General features: G+C 27.0%; 2 protein-coding genes across 2 annotated transcripts in view; one reads left to right on the top strand and one right to left on the bottom strand.

Annotated features, from left to right (window-relative positions):
- The window catches only part of LOC145838436 (catechol O-methyltransferase-like), a 30,936-nt gene that overhangs the window by 7,205 nt on the left and 1,665 nt on the right, over positions 1-22,066 (bottom strand). The window contains exons 2-5 of the mRNA XM_082946025.1: positions 20,707-20,781; positions 14,473-14,644; positions 13,089-13,253; positions 10,555-10,763 (exon numbers count right to left, since the gene is read on the bottom strand). Of these exons, the coding sequence (XP_082802151.1) occupies positions 10,555-10,763; positions 13,089-13,253; positions 14,473-14,644; positions 20,707-20,769 (609 nt within the window). The 5' untranslated portion in view covers positions 20,770-20,781. The remainder of the gene's footprint in view (positions 1-10,554; positions 10,764-13,088; positions 13,254-14,472; positions 14,645-20,706; positions 20,782-22,066) is intronic.
- Positions 7,166-9,847, top strand: LOC145838029 (fibrinogen C domain-containing protein 1-like). Its single transcript, XM_082945551.1, has 7 exons — positions 7,166-7,214; positions 7,405-7,491; positions 7,922-8,070; positions 8,555-8,651; positions 8,780-8,876; positions 9,117-9,187; positions 9,585-9,847. Exons 1-7 carry the CDS (start codon positions 7,166-7,168, stop codon positions 9,845-9,847), a joined length of 813 nt encoding a protein of 270 aa, XP_082801677.1.

Below are 22,066 nucleotides of genomic sequence, written 5' to 3'. Positions count from 1 at the left end.
TTAGCTTTGTTTCTGATTAAATAAAAACTAGTAATATTGTTTCTTAATTGAACCACAATTTGATAGTTACCAACTTTTTTTTAAATTTTGAAATTAGATGCCTAAACTTTTGTAGTGATTAAAATTTTTTTCAGTTCTTTTTCTTTTGACCTTTAGCCTATTGTTTTGTTTGTAATTAGTATTTCAACCTAATCTAATCTCAATCCATTTTATCTAAGAATCTAATTTGCAATGCAAATAAGAGGTTTCAGAGAAATTGATTATTTCCACGTGTGACGTATACATTAATTCATTATGACGTGTTCAATTGATTTTGTATATACAAAATGCTTAGCTCAATGATTAGTTTCTTTTAAGTTTAATTAAATGCTCATAGTATTTATATATTTCAATTAAGTTTTTTATGTTAAATTGACTGAACAAAGTTTAAATATGATTGTAAAAGAATATACGAAGCGGGAATGTTCAAAATATTATTTTTCAAAATATGTTTTTTACTAATTGTTTTTATAATAACCTTAATTTGTGAATATTAGACAGATATGTAAACCTGAGGTATGAATTTTTTCTATGATTCTATGTTATAAAACGTGTTATTATATAATTCAAACTGGCTAGACATAATTGCTAAAGTGATTACTAATTATGAGCTAGCAAATTTGTTAGTAAACAAACATTTTTTTCTAACTCAAGTTTAAACTTTGATAATAATGACAATGAAGTATGGGTGTATACAAAACTCATAGTTGTTTTTAATATAAGATTCAATGAACTTCAAACACCAACACACCAAAGTGTAAAGATAAATCAATAACCAACAAACCAACAATCGATGTTAACCTATATGCTTTAAATTTTGATTTCAATAAATTATCACAGCAATACAAATAACGATGATCAAGGTAAAGTTTTTCAAAAAAAAAAATAAATTGTATTTTTAAACTCACTTTTTTTTAGATTTTATTTACAGTACAAAAAATTGATTATCCCATTGCCATTTTACCATAGTTAGTTGTTTTTGTAAGTTCTAGTGAATTAATTATTTTACTTTTTAATTTAAGATACTCTTGTTCTCTGAATAATAGATTTTTATAGAAATTTAAAGTATAAAAGACATGGTGAGCAATAAAAAATAAAATATTGCAAATAATCTTTGAGAATCAGCACAGAATCTATAGAAAATTTCAATAAAGTTTAGAAAAGTGTGAAAAACAAAACTAGATAAACATTGATTTCATTTGACGATCTGTGAATAAAACTTGAGGTTTTATTGAAAAAATAAATTAAATTGTGGTGTGTGCTTGCAGACTGTGGTTGTGAAAGAGATAAATGAACATATAATTTTTATATTGCTTTATTTAATTACTCTGCACGAGTTATTTTAATTGTCACTATGTACTCTACTATAGACTGAAAGTAAAATTTTTCAAAACAAGCTAATGCGAAATATTCAACAAAATTTGTGTAAATAAAGTTTTATACTTAATAATTAAAAGTTATAAATGCTTTTTAAATTTTGAAAAAATGGAAATATTGTGTACATTAACCTATGTACATTTTAAGGATATCCCTTTTCAACTTAAATTTCTAATTACGAAATAACTTTTTTAGAGGTTATAAGGATACTGCCCATGTCTTTTTTTATGTCTTACAACAGAAATTGTCATTACATTTCTAAGGTTGTAATATAATAAAGTTGTTTTAAGGTTTGTACTGTTTAACAAATAAACTAAAGTTGAACACTTTGTGAAAAGCTATTCAGTACTTTTTTAGTTACAAAAGTAAGCAAAAGCAAAATTTAGTAAACTTTGAAATTTTTTAAGGTTATAAGTATTATTTATAAAACTGTTGTATATTCCAAAATGAATTGTTAATACTTTTGAAGAAAATTTAATACATTAAGTCTCAACTGCAGAACAAAGTTCAATATGGAAGGTTAAATATAAAAGTAATGACATAACTATTTGTTAAACTTTTAAGATCTAAAAGAATTAAATGGCTGAACTTTGTTTAAAATAACCGTTCACCTTTAGATATATTATACTTCAAAGAATTCTGTTATAAAACAATGTTTTACTTATATTCAGTTTCTAGTTTTTCAGTTATAATTAAAATCTTATTCAAATAGAATATGTTTTAAAGATTAAGTTCACCTTTATACACAAAAGTGCAGTAACTTTATAAAATCGTAAAATAAACCTAACAAACTTATAACATAACTGCATACCTTTTCGTAGCATGTGAATAAACAAATAAAAAACAAACAAATAAATGTTATAAAAGCGTTCACTTTCGCAAAAGTCGAGCAAATTTACATGAACTTTAATTTAAAACAAGCACAGTCGAAATTTGCACAAAATTCTGGCAACAAAATAACTGGAAGGAAAACAAACTATAAAACAAATTTGCCAAACTTAACTTTCTAAAGCCTTTGACTGTTTAGCCTTTGCAAAAAAAAAAATGAAGATTCGTTTTATTATCCTTGCCTAGAAGTAATTACTTTTTGTTGTTAAGATTAAAAAAAAAACAATAAAATATTACTTGTTGTTAACAGTAATTTACATTGATAAGCACGTATCTTTTGCATGACAGACTTATTAAATACCTGTTAAAAAATTATTTGCAAAATTCTACTGAAAAAGATTCAGTAAAAAGTAAATTTAAACAATTAGATATATATATATATATAGGGAAAGAATATAGTTTCTACAAAAACAAAAACTGTTAGTTACAAATAAAAAAGTATTTCTTCAGTAGCTATATGAAAAATGTGTTATATTTTATTAATGTATAGTTATGGATTTAAAATTTTATTATTCTCAAATAATTTCCTGACTTGTTTAAAGCTTTTGATAAAGTTAATTTTTTTTTCATGTAGTTAATTGAAACAAATTTTAACAATAATATCATATAAAAATTATGACCAGCATATAAAACTCGTTGATAAACAAAACTTTGTGTTTTTTTACTTTATACAATTTCAAACCCTAACACCTTAGTTTTTTAAGAACTAGTAGAGTTTGTGCAAATTAATAAATATCGACCTTAGCTTCAGTGAAAATAAACACATAGTTAATTATCTAGTGCAGGGGTCGGCACACTGCGGCCAGCGGGCTAAATGCGACCCTTAAAGCAACAATCTGCGACAAACGATGTACTTTTAAGTTCAATTTAACTTTAAAAAATAGCAAGGATTACAACTAGGCTCTTAATATAAAAATTTATAATTAAAAGGGCCTCATTATTGAACATTTTATCAAATTTTTAATACAAATAGTGTTTTTTGTTGGTACATTTTAATTAAGAGCGTCCCACAAACAATTTTTTAGTCCATTACTAATAAGGGGCTGCCGACCCATGTTTTATTGGGAGCGGGTCAGAATGACACAGCGACAAAATGACACGGTCGTCAAATAGACACGGTGCGTCACTTTGGCACAGCGACAAAATGACACGGTGCGTCACCTTGGCACGGTGCGTCAGTTTGGCACGGAGGGTCACTTTGACACGGCGACAAAATGACACGGTGCGTCACTTTGGCACAGAGGGTCACTTTGACACGGCGACAAAATGACACGGTGCGTCACTTTGGCACAGCGACAAAATGACACGGTGCGTCACTCTGGCACGGTGCGTCACTTTGGCACAGAGGGTCACTTTGACACAGCGACAAAATGACACGGTGCGTCACTTTGGCACGGAGGGTCACTTTGGCACAGCGACAAAACGACACGGTGCGTCACTTTGGCACGGAGGGTCACTTTGGCACAGCGACAAAACGACACGGTGCGTCACTTTGACACGGAGGGTCACTTTGGCACAGCGACAAAACGACACGGTGCGTCACTTTGGCACGGAGGGTCACTTTAGCACAGCGACAAAATGACACGGTGGTTAATAAGGGAGGGAACGATTTGTTGTGAAACTTCAATCTTCACTGGTATGGACAACGATCTTGTTTTTCTAGGAAACTTTTCGGTTTACTGTCTTCTAACCGGTTTTGTAGAACCAGCAACAATCACATCGATTAACTTTAAAAACAAAGACCGCAGGAGTTTTTGATTGTGACTTCATAAAATAAAGTGAAACACGTAATGTTTATACCTTCTATTGTCCATCGTTGTACTTATAAACAACATACTCATTTTTAAGCAGTAGCAAGGTGTAAGGTGTGCTTAAAAGCTGTGCTTAATAAACGACAAATAATTATTTGTATCAAACAAAGTTCACAAAGATGCAAAAGCAGCAACTTTTTTAACAAAATACGACTGCCAAAGTTAAAGGGAATTTATTTTTGATTTCTTTCGAATGGAAAAACTTAAACACAGTTTTTTACTAGAACTTGATACGAGTAATAAAAATTAAAAAATGACTTGCCATTTTACGACTAAAAAGATAAAAACTCATATAAACCTATTTTTTAAACTTCAGCAACATTCTGATTTAAAAAATACAATCTACATTTTAGATCAATCATTCAGCATATCAAAACAATAAACTAGTAGGTGTTAACACAGAGGATAATTTGTTTTATAAACTAAAACTCAGACGTTATCGAAAACAACTTTTCTGCTGTTGTAATTTTCTAAATTCTAATGCGGTTCTTATTTTTCGATTTTATGCTTAAAAAAAGTGATACTTGCGCTCTTTTGACGACTCAATAGCTGACAATTTTGAACTAAAATACTGCGTTTCCTGACGATTTACGTTAGTAGCAACATCTTCAAAAAAATCATTATGCACTTGACTTAAAAGATCGAAATTTTACGCCTCTATGCGACTTTTGTTAGTTGCAACATATATCGTGCACTTAGAAGTAGAAGTATAATGCTCTTTCGCAAATAAAATTGTGCACCTAACACTAAAACTGCATAGATAAAAGTATAAGTACAAATAACCGCAAATAAATTAGTTTTTTAGCAAAAAATTTCCCGACATCAAGCATCTCTTTAAATAAAACTCAATAACTATTACACACTTGTAATAGACTATTTTAGACTTGCTTTAACAAAGTACAATTTTTCTTACTATTATAATACTAAAACTAATAGTATAAATGCTATTTAATTCCTTAAATGCAAAAAAATACTATAACATCTGTCATACTCTAAGTTTAATTTTTTATATTTTAGGCTACAAAGTTTTGTAAAAATTAAAAAGACTTGAAGTATTAACTTTATTAGAATTAACTAAATTGACGATAAACTTAACATTTAATACACTATTTTTAAGAACAACTAATTTTGATTTATTAGGACTCAAGTTGTATAACCTCTAGTGCTTAATTTTCTTAAAAGTGATAAATTTATAAATGCGCATGAATGGTTGAATCAGACTCTTAATTTTCTCTCAACTGTTCATGATACTATTTTTAACTTTTTCAAAAATTTAGGCTCCAGGACCGTTTATTTTAATTATTTGCTTTTAGACAAGTTTATTATAGATTTTCAATACAGAGTTTTAAGTAAACATCCTAAGTTATTAACTTTTGTTGAATATTTTTTTGTATGTTTTTGGAAATTTAGGACTTAACTTTAAAAAATTTATTTTTAACTGCACGTAAGAGATTGTTAAAGCACGTGATTTACGACTCGATAACTGAAATGTTCTTTGGTATAACTTTTCGAGCGATAACCTTTTGTCGTTTAAAAAACAGTAATAATAAAACTTTTATGTTTAAACAAACTACAAGGTTAAAATATTAAACATATTTAATATAACTGGCTAGATACTACAAAAGCAGCTAAACTCTGTATTTTCAAAAACTAGAGTTAAAACACGCATGACTTATTCTTATAACGAAATAATACTGTACAAAATTAAATCTTAGTTATTTTTTATAACAATTCCTGATAATAATTAATTAAACGTTTAACAAAAAATACTAAATTTTATTCATTACATAAATATGAAAAGTTGTGAAACGTAAAAAATAAAACTTAAGAATATTTTTGTTTTTATACTTGGACTTAAATTTTAAAGCATTGTATCATATATAGTTTCAAATGTATCAAGCTACTATAGTTTGGAAAAAATATAATAAATCTTTTGTTTAACTAATTACTATCAAAGTTTTACAATTAAAAGTTATATTACTGAAAAAGTTTAGTTTTGTTTATAAGTTTGTTTATCCATGCTATAGTGACGCACCGTGTCGTTTTGTCGCTGTGTCAAAGTGACGTATCGTGTCATTTTGTCGCTGTGCCAAAGTGACGCACCGTGTCATTTTGCCGCTGTGTCAAAGTGACCCTCCGTGCCAAAGTGACGCACCGTGTCGTTTTGTCGCTGTGCCAAAGTGACCCTCCGTGCCAAAGTGACGCACCGTGTCGTTTTGTCGCTGTGTCAAAGTGACCCTTTGTGCCAAAGTGACGCACCGTGTCATTTTGTCGCTGTGCCAAAGTGACGCACCGTGCCAAGGTGACGCACCGTGTCATTTTGTCGCTGTGCCAAAGTGACGCACCGTGCCAGAGTGACCCACCGTGTCATTTTGTCGCTGTGCCAAAGTGACGCACCGTGTCATTTTGTCGCCGTGTCAAAGTGACCCTCCGTGTCAAAGTGACGCACCGTGCCAAAGTGACGCACCGTGTCATTTTGTCGCTGTGTCATTCTGACACCCACCCTGTTTTATTATAACTTTGCCAATTCTATAAAGCCAACTAATGCTTAAGCTGTATAATTACTTTATCAATCTTTAGAATGCAATAAATTACTAACAGTAAAGAAATTAAGGTCTTATACGTTTGATTGTTGAAGAAATAATTGAGGTCTCTACTTTGTAAAAGGAGAAGAAATATATAATTTGCTTTTTCAAAAGTTTGAAATGAATGAAAGTTTGGCAAACTTAATGAAGGTCTGTAAATTTATTGAAAACTAAAAATTAAAGGCCCTTTGATGCTTTTATTTATTATGGGCGTTCATCAATAAGAAAAAAATAAATTATAAGCATATTCTTAATTTTATTATCTCACCTTAAAAGCCTTAATTGAGTTAAAAGACTTTTTGTATAAACAGTGTGTTTGTTTTATCATAAATGTGTCTTGCGTACGTGATAAATTCAAGTGCATCTTTGTAATTATTACATATTGCTTCAAAGTCAAGTTCCTTTTTTCTCGCGTATAAGTAGCGACGATACCACGATGTTTTATTACTTTACAAGCCTTTGACAATGAAGATCACTATTTCGTTGCTGATCACAGCTTTGGCTACTTATGCAGGTAAGTGAATATTGACAATGTAATGATTAAAAAGTTTCCTTACCGTGAAACTATTATATGCGGCTACTGTTTTCATTTGTTTATTAATAAAGAAATTTAAAGTATTCTTAGTTTTTATAATTGTACAGGTCTTATTAAAAGTATAGTTGATTCTCTGTAACTATTTATAAAATCGGCAATTTATAAACAGCTCCAAGCGCGATTAACAAAGATTGTGCTTGCTTATCCGATGATGCAGTGAACTATCGTATAAACGAAACTGTAACCGAATTTAAAAGTGAGTTTGAAATTGTTTTATTTTCAGTTGTTGAACACTTAACTAGTATCTAAAATAAAGTCACAATACAACAACCATTTAAAATAAATAAAATATTTTGTATTTGGGAGGCTTTCAAACAGCAAACTGAAATTAAGCAAGTAACACACATACAAACAAAGTTACTACGGATAAGAAAAATTAAGATTTAAAAATTGTGTAAGAAGTTTGTATTTGTGTATTTTATAAGTTGTTAATGAAAAATTTTTTTAAACTTTTATTGATAAAAAATATTTAAACTTAATTTGCACGGACATTTTGTTAAGCTATAGCGTAGCCATGAGCAAGCAAACATTTACAGTAGTTGATATCAACACACATGTTGTTGTGTAATAACAAAATACTTATATATATTGTACATATTGTATTATGCAATGCTGTTAAATCTCAGAGGCTTCGTTGAGACCGCGCGACTGTTTCGACATCAAGCACGTGTATCCGCTTGCGAAGACGGGGATTTACCGGATTTACCCGACATACAACAGGCCTGAGGGGTTCCGAGTCCTGTGCGACATGTGGACAGATGGGGGAGGGTGGATTGTGAGTTGCTTGGTTTTATAAATTAAATAATATTATCTAAGGTTCATCTCTACGTTTACAATAGTTAGTACTGTTTAATAGTTTGAAAAGACATATAATTTGTTACATATATGTAGCAATGACAGCTATATACTGTTTTTAAGGTTTCCAAAGATAAAGAAAATTAAAATGTAGTTTTAGCATTTTATATATCTTCCTGAGTTTAGTTTTTATGATTGCAATTATATGCAAATATTTTAAATCAGTCTTGATTAAAATACTTTACATAAAATAAATGTAGTTATTTGCCTACCACTATAATTATACAATGAATACAAACGATGAACTAGTTTAATTAACTTTTTAAAGAAATGTTTCAAAATTAGTTTATAAAGCTTTTTTCTTACCATCCCTGAAATGTTAAAATACTGCACAAATAAAAAATTACGCATAATAAAAACAGTACGTATCTCACTGTATCTAATAAAAACTTATGTTTAAATAGGTCTTTCAAAGCAGATTTAGTGGCAAACAAGACTTTTTCAAAGACTGGGAGTCTTACATTCAAGGCTTTGGAAGGCTAGAAGAAGAATTTTGGCTTGGTAATTTTATTTTTTATGATTTTAATAATCACACTCATAAAAACAGATAAATAAGATAGACTACAACTTAAAATTTTACACTAAAAACTACGGAAGTAATGGTAACAAACAATAAAAAATTGTTTTAGGGCTCGAACTGTTACATGAGCTGACAAGGTATGGAAAGTACACACTCAGAATAGATCTTAGCGACTGGAATGACATACAAGCTTATGCTACTTACAAGTGTGTGGTCCACTTATAATACCAAGTTTACAGCTATATTGTAAATTTATAAAAACTATGATAACTTCAACGCATGATAACATAGGAATTAAAAAAATACTTTTTGAACATTTTTATTATGTGAATATTTTTTCGGAAATCCACAGCCAATTTTATGAATTTTTAGACTCATTAATTAGTTAATTATTTTTTCTTATGTTGATACTTTTTTGTTGTATCAACCAAATAAAATGTTTACAGAAAGTTCTATGTTGGTGACAGCCCTGGATATGTTTTAAACTTTGCAAAAAACTCTTATTTCGGTGATGCAGGTAAAAAATACTTTTAAAACAAATACATTTTCAATTTAAAATGTTATTTGTACTTTATAAACATAAGTTATATCTACAATTAGTAATAGTTATAATACAAAATCTATAATAAAAGGTGAATTAACTACTTCGTACTAAATCTTAGAATTTTTTAACTTAATTTAACAACAATCATATAAGTACTAAAACAGTTATTTAAAAGCAATTTTATTTTTACAATTATAATATTCAAGTATATACAAAAGTTTTTGTGAAAAGAGTTCTAATAGGTAATATTAAAAATTTAGTTTTTCTTTAAAATTTAATGACTATTTGTTCTTAGCTAAAATATCAATGGGTTCTGTTAAAAAAGAATAGTATTGAAAAACAAACACTTAAAATTCAAATTTTTCAACAGGCGACGCATTTTCTACTGTAAGTTACCAGATGAAATTCACTACAAAAAACAAGGACCAGGACACTGCGAAAGATAACTGCGCGCAGACGTTCAAGGGGGCTTGGTGGTATAAAGCGTGTCACAGTTCAAACCTCAACGGCCTTTACTTGAAAGGTGAAACGGACCAGTATGCCACTGGCATGGTGTGGGGGCCGTTCAGGGGCCACTACTACGCGTTGAAGATAAGCCAGATGAAGTTTAGACCCGACTACATTGAAGGATGAATGAATTTTGTCCTCAAACAAAGATAAATGATATTTATCAACCGTGTGTATTTGTTACCTTGTAATTTTTCAATAATTGACGTGTCTTCGAATTACACTTGCACTGATAAATATGTAAACACTGTTGCAGAGGTTTCTGTATACTTGATAAAATAGGATGTATAAGTAAACTTATAAAGTAACTTATCTTAGAAGTTAACAGTGCTCAAAATCTAGAAATGCTAAACAAATAACAATATGTTAAAGAGGTTGGATTAGTTTATCGCCTGTAAAAAAAATGACCTAACTTATCATATATAGTAAACCAGCAATAAATGTGTTATAAATAAAAAATTACCAAACAGTTGAGTTTAGATTGATAAGCAGTAAAAAAATTAAATCATTACAAAATAAAAGTTAAAAGTTAATCAAAATACTAGTCTAAGTTTTATTACAAGCCTAAGTGACCGCTAAGTTTTGTACATGAAATAACAAAAGTATACATATATATCAAAGTAAATCACTTAAACCATATTTTTTATATACATAACTAGATTTAAAATCAGTATATAATCTGGACATAAAAGATGTTCTTTAACCTTCTTAAAAGCTTCGGATAATAAATTATTTGAAAACAAATTATGAAACAAATAATTCAAAAACTTGAGAGAAACTACACTTATATACTTCTGTATATGTATTTATATATTTAATAACTTTTATCTAACCTTGGATTTGTGTTCCAAGTTGCTAAGCAACAGCTGCACCAGCATCAGGTTGTCACGTGACGCGTCAGTAATGTCGATCGTGACGTCATCAGAATCAACTATACGTAACAACGTCATTGTGACGTAACCGCAGGAAGTTCCGCAAACAAGTATCCTCTTTATGACGTCACTGTCGAGTTTTTGTTGCACACAAGACTCGAGAACTTTTGCTGTTTAATATATTAGTTAAATTGAAGATATAATTGGTTTTTATTTAGTTTCAATATTTTTATTGAACTCACTGTTTCTTAAGGGTGCACGACTATTCAAATTCCGACAATTCAAATTCTAAAAAAAAAAAGAAACAGCCACAAATAAAAAAGTAATGTATATTTATCAAATATAAAAATACATATGTAGTTCATATTAATATCTACAGGCCACTTTTTTCTTTTTTTCAAAATCTAAAATACTTTTCAAGATGTTTTAAAATTACTTAAAACAACTATGTTTTTTACTTTATTTAAATGTTTTAATTTTTCTACATATATTTTTTTTAACTTATATTACTTAATGAGATATAGTTTTTTAAATATTTTTTTTTAATTTGAAATGTCGGAATTTGAGTTGTCCGAATTTGAATTGTCATGTAACCGTTTCTTAAAGTAAGGACCAGTTTCAGTAACTGATTAAAAAATACTTTATAGTACACTTTTTAATTAATACTATTCAACTTGAAAGTACTAATAAAAGCTTTTTCCTATGAATAATTAAACGAAGGAGGATTGTTCTAATTTAAAACATTTAGGTACATAAATAAAAAGATTTAACCAAATTTTAACATTTAAACCTTTTTAAACCTAAACACAAAGGCTTGTTTAAAATGTTTTTTTTTTGAAAATACAATACTTAAGTAAAGTTATACTTAAACCCACTGTGGGGTAAATAATAAACGACCTAACTAGATAAAAACAAAAGTAAATTATCAGTTATGAGGTACTTTGAAATATTAAATACTATTTGAGTCATTATAAACCTATATTTAATTCAATAATTCTTTCAATTTCAAAAATAAGTAAAAGAACAATGTACCAATAACCATTTTTAAATTTTAACTAAAGATAACAGTAAGTTGAAAATTTTGCAAAAAAAAAAGTACAGTCAAATATAGAGCATTTACGTAGGTGGAACTAAAGTTTTGAAGTGCTAACATAAAAGTTTGTCTATATAAAAATCTAAACATTTACAAACTAAAAATAGAGTTTAAAAAAAAAACTAAGTAAAAAGGTACTCTTGTTGTTAAAAATATCATAACATTTATAAGTTTTGTTAACAAAATCGTTTAACACCACTTAAAAGACTATTTTTATTTCGTTAACTTACTAAATGAGCTATAAATTTTTAGAATGAGCGGAAAATAAAACAAACTTGTGTGCTATTAGCTTTAAATACTAAAACCAAAACTAATGATGGAATAAACTTTTAAAGTCTAATTAATTTACATACAAACAAGATTACGTGTGCTTGTATTATTCAGCGTACTTAAAACTTAATACCCTATTATACATGCACTGTTAAGCTAATCTCAATTACAAACATTACACAGACAAAATAAAGGGTTAATTTGTGAAAATCTTAGTTGAAGAAACGCCAGTTTCAACAACATACCTATAATAAAACTAAAGTTCCTTTACATAAAGTTAAGTAATTTTTTTGCAGAATTTCTTAAAATAAGCAGTAAGTTTGTTTTATTAATAGTTTAATTGCTAAATTCAAGCGTGATAATTGCTAATCAGATTACTTGCTTTATAAATAATTAAAAGTTTTATGCAAAAAGTTTATAATTAAATTAAAAACTTTGCAGAAACGCACTTTCTATTAAATTGTATATGTTTTATGGCTTATTGGTGCTTTTGTCTCTAACTTTTTATTAAAAAAAAATATTAAAAAAAAAAACTTGAAAAACTGAGTGCTATCAAACCCTCCAAAACTTAAGAAATCACTACATATTCATTCATTGTTAAGCTAATTTTTAGCACTTGTAGATGCTCATACATAAATAAAGGGGAATGTTACATAACATAATAGCAACTAATATCTACAAACTAGGGCTGCCAAAGGTTTATTGAAAAATACTTCAGGTTTTCTTAATTTCTTCCAAGTTTTTGAAAGTTCTAGTTTTTTTTGTCCATTTTTAGTATAAAAATAAATTTAGGGTAGAAAAACTGTCATAAGTAGTACAAAAAACTTGAAAAGATACTGTAAAGCTATTTTAAATGTTTTTAAAGGTAAAAAAAACTTTTATTTATAACAAAAAAAGATAGTATATAATAGATGTTTTTTATCTTACAAAAATCAAATTATTTTACATGTAAAAATTCTTTAAATCTCCAGGTTTTCAGGTTATTTTCGCCTAAATTGTCAAATTTCAGGTTTTTTGGCATCCATGACAAACATTATAAAAGAGTAACTTAAACTTCCTTATTTATTATCCATATTAAAAATTATACTTTTCCATGGTTAATAAAACTTAAGTGTACAAATATAGCACAGACCTTTCTCAGCACCGAAGCTGGGTGCAAATTCAACATTGTGGCAGTAATCATCAACAGCGAGCAACATTTCGTTCAATTTTTCCTTGTCATCTTGCTGTTTGAACTTCTTGTTCTTGCCGATTGCTTTCATCACGTGCGAGAATATTCTCTCACTCCTGGTGTTTCCTGGTAGAAAAAATACAAGTGATAAGTTTCAGCAGTTTAAACAGAATAAATTAAAAACAACGATAAAAGTGAAAAGAATTTCAGAAAATTTACAAATTGTAACAGAATTCAGCTTTTTCAAGTTATGCAATCTTTTTTGCTACTTTTACAACAATTCTTAGAAAAATTACTTTTTGTAATCTGAACTTATATACTAAAACAAAAATTTATCTTAACCTTTAAATTAATTTGTTTACATGACAAATATTTAGCTTAAAACGGTTCAATAAGCTGCTAGGCACTTTAACAGTGTAGCCTGGTGTGGGGTCAAGAATATTAGGGCTCTTTTATCACCAAAGCGCTTTGAACGTTTTAAAGTTATGCTGGAGTTTTCTGATTCATAATGATCATTTTAAAGTGAAAATGATGGTACTTTAAATGTGTGTTAATAATATTTTAATATAATATTAATAACAATAAATAATATTATGCTTTAAAAGATAAAACCAGTTAATCAAAAATCAATGTATTTTTTGCCATACAAAGATAACAACTCAAAATACACCTAAAAAAAATAATAATTAACTTTATATCAACAACGGCGGGAACTTAATAAATAACAAAAGCAATTTTAATACAACAGCAGTAGGCAGCTTGATAACAAGGAATGGGACTTATCTTCCTAAGAAATGCTATTTTTGAATACTGTTACTTTAATTTCAATAAAAAACGGATAAGAGCAACTATGTATAGCAGCACAGTTCACTCACAGGCAAAAAAGAGCTTATATGTAAAATTTTAATTAAAAAAAAACAACTATTTTTTTCTATTGTTGTTTTATAGCTAAACTCTCGGCGTGGACTTTTTTCTTGGGAGCCACATTTGGCCATATGACCTTATATTTGAGAAGAACTCGATTGTCTTAAATTAAACATACAACAAGCAAAAATGATATAAAAACTCTAAAAATAGTTTTTTAGTATTATTTCAAATAAGATTATAAAACACTGGTAAATAAAACCTTAAAACTAAAACTTTTTAAGACTTCCGAAATTTTTTTTTTTATATATAAAGCATTTCTAAAAAAGTATTCATTACCCTTTATTAGCAAATAAAAGTAATTATAACTATTTAAAAGATGCATAGCTAGCTTATATTACGTTTTATGGATAATTAATATATACTATCATATATATAGTGTATGTGAAAAATGTTTATGTAAAAACTCTTTTAGACTAACTTTTTGTGAAGGAATGGTACTTATCGGGTATGTAGAACCTTCCGTTATTGTACCACCAGAAGTACAGTGTGTGGAATATGAGGTGCTTCACAGCCACAAACATTATGAATGCGAACAATCCAACTACCAAGTATTCGTCCCTACCGTAGTTCGATACGTCCAGCAGCTTTTCCTGTAATTAAATACAAATCAGTTTGTAAAATCTTATGTACAAACTCATTACTACAGTCGTAGAAATCATTAAAACATTTAATTTTTGCTGTTAATTAGCACTCTTAAAAAAACATTTCAACAGTACATAGTTTTTATTTATTACTACTATGATGATTATATCAGCTCATACTACAAAAAGTTTAACACAGCTAAATATAATCAAAACGTTTTTTAATTTGTTTTTGTATAATCTTATGTTGTAACAAAAAAATACTTTGTACAATGCTTACTAAAATAAAATAAAGTTAAAATATGTTTGTAAGTCAGATGTTAAACCAATACATTTTCTAGGAGCTTTATTGAATAAAACAACTTGAAATATTTGTTTTAAATAGTTTTCTATTTTTAAAGTTTTTGCAAAAAGGTATGATGGAAAGATTTACCACAAATTTATGAAAAACAAAAAACTAAGTGAGCATTGGGTAATTTTAGCTGGGGACCTCAAATGAACAGCTTTTATCTTTTTAAAAATAATCTTTATAAATTTATCAACATCATCTTCTAAAAATAGCACTAGATCTAAAAATTTTATTTCAAATAAAGCATTTCTGCTAGCAAACTATCAAATAACAATATAAATTAAACTGTAGAAATAGAAAAATAAATATAGCTTAAAACTGTAGAAAAATAAAAAATAAAAAAGTGATATTGCTTGACTTTTGCAGTTAGTTTATCCTTTGCATAAAAGTAATATACTTTTCAACCTTCACTACTTATACTTCCTAACAGACTTAAAACCATTAAAAAATATAAAAAGTATATACTAGTTAAGATGAAAATACAAAAATAAAAGACCATCTTGAAAAAACGACTTTTAAAAATAATTTATCAAATAAACTAATTAAAACGATTTTTAATTTTTATATTACCAAAGTTTAGGTTACTGAAAAAACTTTAAAACATAAATAACGTATATTTTAATATATATTAAAAGAGATAATTAACGATAACTCGTAATTTAAGTAGTCATGCACCCTATTTTACGAGTTAAAAATAAGTACAAAAATAATTCCGTATCAAAATTATTGGTTCATTTTAATATTAACCCTAGAACTAGAGTGTAAATAGTAGAGGATGTCTATTCCATTTAGGCTTAGTTCAGATAGCAACTTGGCAAAGATATAATGTTATCTATGTAAGTTAACGTTTGTGATAATTTTTTGTTGTTCAAGTAAAGTAAATTCGTGCACATATATAAAAATTGGATTTGAGAGACTTACAAGCTGCAACCTTTAAACATTATAAAATCAGATGACTTACATTTTATATTAGTAAAAGAATGCGATAAGCTATATAATTTTCATGATTGTCATATACAAAGCTAAAAAACTTTTGACTTTTCTAAATAAAATTTTTAATTAAAACAAATTCAAATATACATAAACAGAGGCCTAAAAAATAGAAAAAGATGATAATAAAAATTATTAATTTATTTCAAAAATTCAATTAGACCCTGAAAAAAGGATGAATTGCAAAAGAAACTTTTTTTAGAAAATATCATTAGTAAAATGCAGTTTTTAGTGATGATAAATTTTCTTATTATGAGCCTGTTTATATCAAATTTCCTGGCTTTGTAGCAACCCTGAACTTTGCATTACTACTGTCCAATTTCTCTTGAGGTAATGGTGTATGATATTTTAATTATCGTGATAAAATCTCAAATTCCGAGAAAATATTTTCAGGTAGCAAATTATTAGAGGGAATAGAAAATCTAAGACCTTTTCCTAATACAAATTTTTAATTACATGCTGTTATATAATAAGAGAGGTTGGGTACTTTAGTCTTAATTGGAGAGAATTTTACAAAACGTTTAGTCCTCAGATGTAGAAAACTTCTTTGAATAAATGTTCTCACTAAATTTGAGATTAAATTTGCAATTAAGACACCACTTTTATCTCAAGAGAAATTGGACACTTGTAATGCAAAATTGGGTCACTTTGAAAATCCACCCGCGTTCAAAATCCACCCAGTCAAATTCGAGAACCGCTTACCAATCAAGGGTAAGGGTTAGGGGTAATAGTGAGAAATAAATAAAAAAGATGCATAAAATATTTAAAATAAACTAATAAATAAAGAAAATACGAAAAAATAGGGTGGATTTTGATAATATACCGCAAGATTATATAGCTTATCACATTCTTTACTTATATGAAATGTAACTCTTCTGATTTTGAATGTTTAAGCATGTGCAATGTTGTTATAGTGATTTTTTTCTTTTCATTCAGATAGATTTATTTTGCTTTAATACAACAGTAATTTTTATCTAGTAATCAAATAGGTTTTCAACAGCATTAGTATAAGTATTAATTTTAAAGTTAGCGTAATTGTTGTTGTATATGCGAAACTTTATTACGTTAATCTACCGCATAAGGTATCTAAAGTTTAAAATAAATGTATTTCCATGCAACACATAACAAAAAATCGAGCAGATGAACTAAAAAAGGATTTTTTATTTCATTAAGATTGAATTAACTAAGGGTCAGCAGGCTTTTATAAGCAACACGCCAGTATTCATTGAAAAAGTTGCTCACCTACAGATACTCAGCAAAATAAATTTCTGTAACATTCTATGATTTGCCTTTACCAGGATAAAAACTTCAATTTTTTTAATATTTCAGTATATAAAACATTACGCTTTCCATAAACTTAATATTAATTTACATCTTTGAATTGACAAAAAAAATGTTTATAAATAATGTTCATTTTAGAATAAAATGATATTTAAATTTAAAATTACAAATAGTTTTAAAAAATAAACATAAAATTTATTATTTGAAATTGTTAAACAACCAAGCTTATTTTAATGCTTTACTACAATCTTTTCAAATCTCGAGATTCACATTGTTTAAACATAGACCATAATTTCAGCATACTATAAATGAATTAATACCTATATAGTGCAAAATAAAAGATATTAAAACAGGAGAAACTAATTTTTGAAATCATTTCAAGTTTACTAAACAGTAAAGTGGTCTTTGCTAAAGTGTTGGCAGTAATTTGAATAGCATTTATTTTTATATGCCATTTGTATGGAGAAAATACACATACTAGTAATTACGTGGTTTCATAAACTTTAATGTGTTAAGTTAACGTTTTCAAGAGCATCAAAACTTTGTTTTGACGAAGATTTAGTAAACACACTTATATTATGCTTTCCAATTGTAAAAAAATAGTGAATAAAAAGTATCTAGTTAGAAAAAGCGTTAAAAATTTTAAAAGCTTAAACTTTAATCTATCTATCAATAATTTATACATAAGTGTCTATATTTTCATCATTCGTTTAAAGAAAACACTTGATAGCTCTAAATTATTTAATCTAAAAATTATATTTTTTCAAAAGCACAATATTAAAACTTAACTCAAGTGATTAAAAGCTTGATACAAAATATAAAACACCTAAATACTTGAAACAAGCAAAGTGATAAAACTTTTTTTGTTGCAAAAATGATAATTCATATTACTTAAGTTTTTGCAGATCAAAATCTTATTTGATAATCTTAAGGTGTTGCTCTAATAAGAAAAATTAGAATTGAATTCTAAAACTACTGTTATTTTATTTTTAAAGAAAGACTACTAACTTTAATTCAACAATCTTTTATAACGTCTAACACGTGTCTAAGGTAGTTTTACGCATGATAATAACTAACATTAAGTATTTGGCAGTTTAATTTACTTCCACAGTTATTTTGGAAGCCGCTTAAGTATAATAAACTCAAGATATTTAATTACATTACCACAAAAGAACACTTAAAGTTAAAACAAACTTTTTACCCAATTTTCAGTACACATATATTGCAATTTTGCAAAATAAAAAAAGATGACTTTTCATATTCTCATAACTGATAAAATGAAAAATAATTAAAATGACAACTTAAAATACCACAAGAGCAATCTATGCAGTTGTAAAAGACCTTGTAGAGATATAAATAAGACAGGCTGAACTATATTGTTTATTTGGTCAACATTTATTACATGCTATCTTAAAAAAATCTAATAATTTATCAACCAAGTAAATATTCCTTAGTCTTCTAAATTAAAAACTTTTTGTTTAACTTTCTACAAATCATAAGTAAAACAACTTTCGTAACTATATTAATGTAACAAGGTACATATGTACATTATAAAAAGCATGTAATTTCAGTAGTTGTAATGTTTATTATTACTATCAACAAGTACATATCATTACTTGTGTTCAAACCAAACAAAGATTATTTGCCGCATATGCGATCACTTGAATTCAATTTCAGTGTAAAATTTGTAAACATTGGCTTCAATAAATATCCATATTCTATTAAGTATCAACCTGATGTAAAAACGTTTTTGTATCCTAATATTTCAGGTAAAAGTTATTATTCTGTTCAGTTAGTAGAATATATTTTTATTGCATGTAATGACTGATAAAATTAACTTTTTGCTAAAAGATGAATTTGAACACTTTAAATGAAATATATACAATAAATACTTTATAAAACAATGTTTGTGGTACAATTTTAGTTTATAAATAGTTAATACGATTCAATATAAACACTAATATTTATTCACATCAGTCTTTCAACCTTACAAAAGTACTGCACAAGATTGAGGAAAGTATTAATATTTCAGAAGGAGGGTAGATAAATTATTTGGGTTATAAATAAAACACTTTTTTAATTGCTTTATTTTTTTAAGCTAATAACTTAACACATAAATAACTGACAACATTTATTTTATGTAAGAATATTGATTAAAATATATAACTCAAATTATGAACTTCCAAATTTAAAAGTATTTTATTTTCGGATAATATAAGTAATTAAACCAATACTTTTTAAAATCTTCTAACAGTTTAGTTTTTTTTTTCGTAAAGTTTGACTGGTAATATTATTATATAACAATAAAAAGTTTTTAGCTTTTATCATTTAAACTAATTTATAATTTTTGTTTGTGTTCTCTAATATAACCAATTTTCGTTTAATTTTTTTGGAACTTTTATAGTAAACGAATTTAAAACTTTTAAAAAAGTAGCAACAAAATAGAATACTTCCCAATCAAAGTAACTTATTTAACGGTTAATTTCAGTTTGTTTTAAAGCACACCGCATGAAGCATCTAATCTTATGATCAGATCTGTTCTTACTTTTTTTTTTATTCAATCATTAATTTACATGTAAGATAAATAATTTAAGTACCAAATCTTACTTAACAAAAATTTATTTCTCAAAAGCACAAAACTACTCGTTCAGGCTAACCAACTTAAAAATTAAGCTTAAAAATAATTACAAGACAACATAAATTTCGAAAATAAAGAGTGATCTTTAATTTCAATACTCGTATAGCTTTAGAAAATTTTAAACCATTAATGAGAGTTTATTTTGTATTCAAAACTTGTTTATGCTAAAATTTTCCAATATACCTTAAAAAGTAATAAATAGATTTTTTTTAACTTTACGGAACATCTGTCAACTATTTACATTTTAAATAACCAGTAATTTTTAAACATTATCGACCCGATTAACTAAAGTTAGTTCAAAGCATTGTAGTTCAAACCTATCAAAATATTTTCTGATATTATAATATTGACAAGAGTCACAAATACTTTACCGAAGAGCAGTTAACTTATCTAAAGTAGAGCTTGAGACAAAGCTTTTATCATATATACAAATTGAAAAGAAAAAGAAACTAACAGTTTTTTTGATATATAGCAATTTTATTTGTTTGTAAATTTACACTCGATTATTACATCATTTTATATTTTATACACTTTTAAGAATTTTATAATATAATTTTATTTCAGTTTCAATTCAGTTTTATTTACTAAGATACAGTTTTTGACAAAACTTGGTCGAAAGTACAAAAGTAAGTAACAATGAAATGTATATTTTTCGTATAAGTTTTACACCGGAAATAAGTTTTGAAATACAGAAATAGTAATAAATTAATTGAATTAATAATTATCAACCTTTAAAACTTAAACTTTTTCAATAAGATTTTAAACAAACCAAAACTAGGTAAATTTCAGTAAAAATCGCAACAAGCTACTAACCCCGGGAAAAGCTTGGCAGTTTGCGATGAAAAGAAGCAAAATAGCGGCTGCAAAACTCGTCATTCTGATTATTTCCTGTTCAAATATTCCCTTAATTATATTTTGACAAAATGTATTTAAATTATGCTTTATAGAAGTTAAAGCAATATTACTTAGATCTACTTTTTGTTTCGATAATTTCCAGTTTATTTAATTAGCAATACAACTTTCCTGGTTTTAATTTGACTAACTTGTAGATATAAATACTATTTTAAATCAAGAAGGTTTAATTTTTTGTTATTTAGTTATGATCCATGCGTTAACATGATCTATCAAACAATAATGTGTTTACAGCATTTGCACATAAATCACTTTATCTTAATAACAAAAAAACACTTAATTAATATTTTTGATATGTAAGAACATTAATAACTCAAAGAGATCAATACACTACTAATCAATGTATTCTGTAGTAATAGTGATTATCTCAACACTTTAAGAAAAAAATTAACGTTAACTTATGAAGCCAAACATCTTACAATATTTGAAAAAATTTATAAATAGCGTTTACTTTAGAATATTTACTTGACCAAAATTGTTCAAATTTTATGGGCTACATTGTAAACTACTGTAAATTTTGAAGATGTGTGGTTTTAACGAAAAAATCAAAACTTTCAGATTTTTAGCACAAGCGAAATTGAAGAACGCATTGATACAAATGTATAATTAAAAGACTAGTGAGAAAAAGTTTTAATGAATATTTTAACGTATGGAGCCCCTGTAATAAAATCAAAAACGCCTTGCGACCGAAACACGAGTTTTACTTTTTGTTGTGACGTCATAATAGCACTCATTTGGTGTGTTTCGAATAAAAACATGAACTTCGTGCATGCCAAACATTTTTAGTAAATACTTTATACATGACAACTTTTTTTTATTAAAAACACTGCATAAACTAATGAAAAAGTAATTGGCTTTTAATGACCTATTGGAAAGTTTGATTTACAGAGTTTTTAATTGTTATCCCTAAAAATATCTATTAATTTTTTTTGACTAAAAATTACCTATGTCATGTTTAAATTACGCATTAACAATTTATATATCATTCTTTTTAAGTAAGATACAAAAAATGTATATAAAAACCTGGTTTGTAGAAAGTTTTAATCATGAATAAAGTTCAAGTGATTCAAAATGCCGTTCTAACTGCGAGCAAATGTATATAAAGTTTATTTTTATTAATCAAATCATAAAGTATAATACACTATTCTGTTTCAATGCTTAAAACTACAAAAAAATTCGAAAAAAAACATGAACTTTGTTCGTGACAAATATTTATCGTGAATATCTTATGAATGACAACTTTTTTTAATGAAAACACTGC

The sequence above is a fragment of the Thalia democratica genome, chromosome 6 (genome assembly GCF_965202585.1).
Source record: "Thalia democratica chromosome 6, ktThaDemo2.hap1.1, whole genome shotgun sequence".
NCBI lineage: Eukaryota > Metazoa > Chordata > Thaliacea > Salpida > Salpidae > Thalia > Thalia democratica.
The sequence above is the reverse complement of the archived record's forward strand: the minus strand, read 5'-3'. Positions and strand labels throughout refer to the sequence as shown.

Excerpts from the sequence above, each read along its gene's own strand:
- LOC145838029 (XM_082945551.1), top strand. The coding sequence starts at position 7,166 with ATGAAGATCACTATTTCGTTGCTGATCACAGCTTTGGCTACTTATGCA. Across the intron at positions 8,652-8,779 it reads AGAAGAAGAATTTTGGCTTG|GGCTCGAACTGTTACATGAG; the intron begins GTAATTTTATTT and ends AAATTGTTTTAG. Across the intron at positions 8,877-9,116 it reads CAAGCTTATGCTACTTACAA|AAAGTTCTATGTTGGTGACA; the intron begins GTGTGTGGTCCA and ends AAATGTTTACAG.